The sequence below is a fragment of the Solanum tuberosum genome, unplaced genomic scaffold, assembly GCF_000226075.1.
Source record: "Solanum tuberosum cultivar DM 1-3 516 R44 unplaced genomic scaffold, SolTub_3.0 scf00225, whole genome shotgun sequence".
In the NCBI taxonomy this organism is placed as follows: Eukaryota; Viridiplantae; Streptophyta; class Magnoliopsida; order Solanales; family Solanaceae; genus Solanum; species Solanum tuberosum.
In genome coordinates, this window is record NW_006239149.1 from 373,581 (window position 1) to 379,954 (window position 6,374).

General features: G+C 34.4%; 1 protein-coding gene across 1 annotated transcript; it reads right to left on the reverse strand.

Annotated features, from left to right (window-relative positions):
- Window positions 1–1,365: 1,365 nt before the first annotated feature.
- LOC102594140 (nucleolin 1) lies at window positions 1,366–4,530 on the reverse strand. The gene is made up of 3 exons (XM_006356592.2): window positions 4,024–4,530; window positions 2,333–2,576; window positions 1,366–2,100 (listed from the first exon to the last, which is right to left on the reverse strand). The coding sequence occupies exons 1-3, from the start codon at window positions 4,309–4,311 to the stop codon at window positions 1,715–1,717; spliced, it is 918 nt and encodes a 305-aa protein (XP_006356654.1). The 5' UTR covers window positions 4,312–4,530; the 3' UTR covers window positions 1,366–1,714.
- Between the last annotated feature and the right edge of the window lie 1,844 nt (window positions 4,531–6,374).

Below are 6,374 nucleotides of genomic sequence, written 5' to 3' on the forward strand. Positions count from 1 at the left end.
AAAGAAATATTTAACTTGTCAATACTTTAAGTGCCCCGCAACGATGCCAATAACTTGTCGTTCGAAATTCAATCACATACGCAAGTGTATATGTCTATTGTATTTATTAGAATTAGTGTTGTCCGATTTCAGAGAAGTTGTTTTTGTGATTATTCTACTAGTTATTACTACAACTGAATTCGACAAAATATTTATATTGAACCAGACAATTATCACAGGTGAGCACAGAGGGATTAAAGACCTAGAGTTATGACCCTTAAGTAGTTTCATCCTCTTCGATTATAGTTGTTAAGCATGTTTAAGATATCTTCTATAATATGATCATGGTTTTTTGAGCTATATAATTACACCTATCCAGATTGACCTCACACTTACATTATTGAGTGAAAATGTGGTAAACCGATCCAAATGATTTTATATATCTTCTTGTATTTGACCCAAACAGGATAAATTATGTGTATTTATGTCTTAGCTGTTAATCAAGCTACATATGAACTCTACTCCCCTTAATCCATGTTTTATTCTTAGTTTTTCTGTGTCCGATTTCACTAACAACTAATTATTTACTTTATAGCTTGTGAAGCAACAAAATATACGAGTATTAGATTAAGAAAACAGAATTTGGTAGAAAATGGTAAACAGTCATATAATTAGAGGAAGATGTTCATAACCCTATAATGAAAACTTTTAGGCACTCATTATCTGATTACACGTAGAAGAATTCATAAACAATAATGAAAATAAGATCAAAAGAAATTCTAGAATAATGATAAATATTTTTGCCTTTGCGAGTTTGCCCACTTTTTACTTCATAATTAGTCCAATTAAGTTCTTTTCACCTTCAAAGCATAAAACATCTGTCATAAGCTCAAAATTATGTGATCGAATGAAAACAAGGAGTATCAAGCTAGAAATTACTTGGAACAATGCTCAAATGTAGATAAAACGTGACCAAAAAGAGAGTAAATTCACTCAACATCCGCCAACAAAAAAGATCTCAAGCAAAAAATAAAAATTCAAAGATCACATTTCAGCTCCCTTGAATGATTAGATCACCTCGTGCATTTAAATCACCTCTCTTTGTAATGAGGATATGCGTCTTCTATCCTCCAAGTAAGATTAAGGAGTCCTTGTACTTGGTGGTACAACTCCTTGAAATCTCTTTACTAAACACGTTTGTGGAAGATGAATAAATTTACACAAACAATTCTTTGCCCCAAGCAATTTGGGCACATCTCAACAATTCAGTATATATATTTTTTATACAAGAATCAATTTGCACACATCTCAAGGTACGTACCACTTTCTACCACACAAATACCAAGTAGTTATGTGCACCAAACGTGAGAGAAATGACATTCTAAGAACACAATCGCCCCAATGTTTCAATAAAACAGCAATACTACAACAAATAACATTCTCATTCACCAAAACCTTAGTTCAATAGGTACTAGCACCAATATGCAACACTTTTACACATAAGCTACTCTCTACATCTCCAAATACCATTCTCATACAGTAAAATTGTCCAGCCAATCACCTTTTTTTTTTTTCTCATCTCTTCACTTTTTAAGCCAAGGCTCCAAGTTTTTGTGTCCCAAAGACCAAACCTAGAGCCCTAATCTTATTCTACATCAGCAAAAACACGATTTTGTGTACCAAACTGTTTGGAACTCGGACCATTGATGCTAATCATTCCAAGCTGTGGTAGAATTTATCGCGTCGGCTGCTGGTTGTAATGGCTCTTCTCTTTCTTCTTCGCTGCAGCAAGCTTGGAATTACGAGCAGCAGCCTCTATTGCGGCTGCTCTTGCAGCAGCATCTGTCTCTTTCCCGGATTTCTTTTTCTTTGCCGAAGCCACCCTTTTCAGCCTCTCCTTCATATCCACTGTTGACACATCTTCTACTGGTCCAGCTCCTCCAGTTTCCTCGGGTCCAGTAGAGGCATCTACTTTGTTGGGCTGATCCTCTGATTCCTTCACCTCCTTGGATGCTTTGTCCTTCTTTTTCTTCTTCTTTGCACTTTTAGGCTCTATGGCCCCACCATTTTTCTTTTCTACATCTTCTGATGGCTGACCCTCTTTCTTCTCATTAGCAACATCTGTAATTATAGAGAAACATTTAGGAAAATCCACCTTCAGATACCCATCAAGTCAAACTGGGCATCTTAACCACATAATGACAGCAAGTGCTAACCAAAAGAAAAAGTAGTCCATAAAATGAAAGAGAATATGATATCAGTCTTAAGGAGGTGGGCCATCAATTTCATCACAATTTCAATAACTATTTACTAAGGGAAACACCATTATCAGTACACGAGGCAAAAGAATTACCAGGTAAGTCTTCCGGACCGTTTTCCTTTTGTTCCACCCCAAAATCAGCTAAAAGTGCCTCCAATTCAGCAAGCTCCTTTTTCCTTCTCTCTTTCTTCGATAGTTGTCTCTCAGCTTCTTTAGGAGCTGGTGAACCTTCTATCTTTTGGCCTACTGGCTCAGCATGTTCTGGAACCTCAAATTCGTGGTCATTATCCTCCACATCTTCATCTTCATCAAGAAGGTCGTCCTCACTTTCTGTTTCCTGCAAACCCAATTACAAATTCAGTCTATGCACAGTACCAACTCGAATAAACATTCCAACTTTAATGGCTGCCAAATATTGCAATAATTTGTGTTATTTACTTCCTTTTCCTTCTTTTTGAACTTTGTATTCCCTCGTGAATTAATCCCTAAATTTTGAAGAACAAACAGCACAGAAAACATAGACATGAGAGTAGGTAGTCACAACAGAACAATAAATCATTAGGCAAAATGAACAGACATAAGGAATAAAATATGCATGGAAGAAACTATTAACTTGTGAAACTCCGGGTGCCCAAAGAGAAAGGAAACACTAGCTACGCTTGCAGCCACAGGCCCCAACCAAACATTCCAATTTCAAAAAAGGAGAACATTTTTAGAACCTAAAATCAAATAAGGAAGTCGTCTTAAAAGCTCAATATTCTCCCACATTGTGAATTAAACAAACACCTCAAAGCAATGGAAACAATCATTCTATAGGCAGTACCAACTATCGGAACTTGGAATTAAGGCTTAATTGTTATTGTTTCACTTACACTAAGTCGGGCCTTTGCCAAGAGTTCTCTTAGCTTGGATAGAAACTAGTATGCTAGGGACTGAAGGAAACCACAAATGTTTTTTTTTTTATGAAGTAAATGTTACATTGAAGGCATCAAGAAGATGCAAATTAGTTACAAAAGTAGAAGCAAAAACAGTTGGTCTGCTGGCTCTAGTACAAACCACAGATGTTTTTATGTAATTTCAACTCCTAAGTATTCCCTAAAAGCTAGATGTTCGGTTAACCTTTATAGTTGGGGTTAATCTATCCCCTGGAATTCGCCAGCTCCTTAGTCTTATGATCTCTTTCATAATCTCTGCATCTTCTTTATGACATTTAACTTACTTCATCGAATCTGCCGCCCCGGATATTACTTCGCGCCATTCCGTAACTTGTACTCCCTCCATTTAAAAAAGAATGTCTTTTTCCCTTTTTGACAACTCTTTATTTCAACTTTCCACATACATGTTTAAGACCACATGATTAAAGGACATTTTGTTTAGTTTAAGATCCCAAGATTCAAAAAAGTTCTCCACTTTCTTAAACTCCATGTAAAAGTCAAAACCAGACAAACAAATTGAAATAAGGGACTATGTTAGTGTAGGAACAAGTTCGAGATAGAACTAGAACTGTTAAAGAAACACTAACTTGCTTGGAAATCAAATGACTTCCTATTGGAATTCGACAAGTCCTAAAAGAGCATACCACAACTAGTTCAGGGTTGAAAACACAGTAATTTAACTGACTAAACAAGACATAACACTGTATTTGCTTGTGGATTCTTCAACCACTTCTCAAATATAACATTGAATTTTTTCAATTATCAGAGAAGTTAAAAATACAATCTACCACACTTATATCCCTAACCTAAAAATCCAAAAAAATTCATATCCAAAGAACAGAACAATACCTCAACATGTTCAGGTTTTTTTCCAGATTCAATGGAACCCACAAAAGACTGAAGAGGAGCAGTGGTGGCGTAGTAATCGTCATCATCTTCGTCATCAACATCTGCCCAAGATTTCACCGTCAACGGCGCCGGAGCCCACAAAACTTCCGGCTCCTGTTCTTTTTTCGATGACCCTTTACTCTTCTCCTTATCAGATTTCTTCTTCTTCCTCAAAGTATCAAGCGCCGCAAATACATTGGAATTTTTCACCATCACAGACCCTTCTTCCCTTCTGTTACTCCCCATCATTTCAACCAAGTAAACCCAATAAATCCTCTTCAATTTTCGTTCGTTCTACTCAAGTAAACAAAGAAAAATAAACTAGAAGAAATTGGAGAACAGTCGTAGGAATGGATTTGTTCAAATAATTTTTTTAGGGTTTGGGGAAGTTCTTGATAGATAAATGGGGAGATAACACGAGTGAGAGAGAAGAAATAGAGGGTTATATAGTTCTGGCCTATTGTGATTTGCTCCACTAATTATATTTTATAAACATACACGAATTTTATGTACAAATTCTCATAATTGACTATGGTCTATGGCTTAGATATCTACCTCTATAGTTTAAATAATTACAAGGATTTTTGTATCACTTATATTCAATATTTATATGGACAATAGTGTATCGAAAGAAAGAAGATAGATGACTGAGAATTACGGAAATTTAAAAATATTATTTCTAGTCTTTCAGCTTTTTTAAAGAGATGACAAATACAAAGCGATTACCATTTGTAGGCTCATTCACCAATTAGGTTAAGCCATGACTTTACACGAACAGAGACAGAGATAGAGATGGAATTGCCCCTTCTTTCGGTCATGCCTACCCAGATTCTCTCGATCCAGCTAAACTTACTTTGATGTAAGATGGGGTTGAAGTCTTAGGATAATTAAGCAGCTCCATACGCCATTTGAATATCAACAGTTTTTGTCCCAAGGCAAGCTCCTGCATCTCTAGGGTTTGTGCTAAGGCAAGCTCTTGCATCTCTAGGGATAGATGCATCTTTTCTTTTTGTGTCTTCTCCTTTCGCTCAAGCGCTTCCTCTTATTGTTTGACTAAAGGAAATAAATAGAATCGATTGTAATAAATGAAGTGGATTTATTTCGTTTTCTTATTTATTTGCATAATTTCACTTGTATTCTTTCTCTTTACTATATCAATTGTTACCGTTCTGTATCGCTTAAATTTATTCGCTATAATGGATGTATTAATACATATTAATTATTATCATTTTGTATCACTTATATTTATTCGCTCTAATGGAAGTATTAAGAGAAAATGGTCAAATGACTCCCCAATCTATTAGTCGATTCTCAACTACACACTTATATTTTAGGAGGGTCCTATTATCCCCTGAACTATTTTATAGTAGAATTATTTTCTCCCTCCTAATGCTGAGTTGGCAAAGAAAGTGTAATTCACCTTCTTAAAGAGAGTGAGAGGCAAATTTTCTTACTTTTCTTTTTCATATTAATTTTCTGATCTTTTATGTTTTTCATTTTACTTTCTTTTATCTTTTTCATTTTACTTTCTCTATTTCTTCAGTACTCCACCAGATTTAAGTTCCCTGAAGAAGAAAAAAAGAGTATGAAATTATCTCACTATTAATAATTGTTACTAGTGACGCTATCTCCTTATTCTTTTTCTCAAAAGAAATTGACTTCACTTGCAAAAATTAGAAAAACACAGGATCAAATTAAAAATAAACACTTTCCCATAGCCAAGTGTTCATAAGTTCAAGCACAACATGAAATTGAACAATATAGAGAAAACTCAGTTGAGTAAATAAAACTAACAAAGCATCAAGGTCAAAATTAGTATCTTTTACAATTAATTTTTTACTACTTCAACTACAACAACACACAAAATTGAAGAAATCCATATCCGAATCAGATCCAAAAGTTGATTACTATATTACTATATATAATAAGTGGGAATATCTACTACTTAGCACGTGACAAGTGTTGGATGATATGTGCTTGATAGTGTTGTACATTCTTCTTTTATGGTTGTACCTTTAAAATTTATATTATTAGACAATTTAACACCATTAATTACCTACTACTTTATTAGCCAAAAAGTTTGACCTCATTTGGGCCCATTTATTATTTATATGTTTTCAATTTTCAATATATGTTGTCTATCTAATTCTTTTTTTCAACCTTTTATTTTAAACTTCTTGAAATTTAATTACCTATTTATTACTCTCTCTATGCACTTTTAATTGTTATGATTTCCTTTTTAGAGTCAAACTATAAGAATTTTAACTAATATTTTACAATGTGTTTTTTCATCATATTCATAGGCAAAAAAT

Coding starts and splice junctions, on each gene's coding strand:
- LOC102594140 (XM_006356592.2), bottom strand. CDS start 4,311: ATGATGGGGAGTAACAGAAGGGAAGAAGGGTCTGTGATGGTGAAAAAT. Junction 2,577..4,023: donor AAAAACCTGAACATGTTGAG/GTATTGTTCTGT, acceptor TTGGGTTTGCAG/GAAACAGAAAGTGAGGACGA. Junction 2,101..2,332: donor CGGTCCGGAAGACTTACCTG/GTAATTCTTTTG, acceptor CTATAATTACAG/ATGTTGCTAATGAGAAGAAA.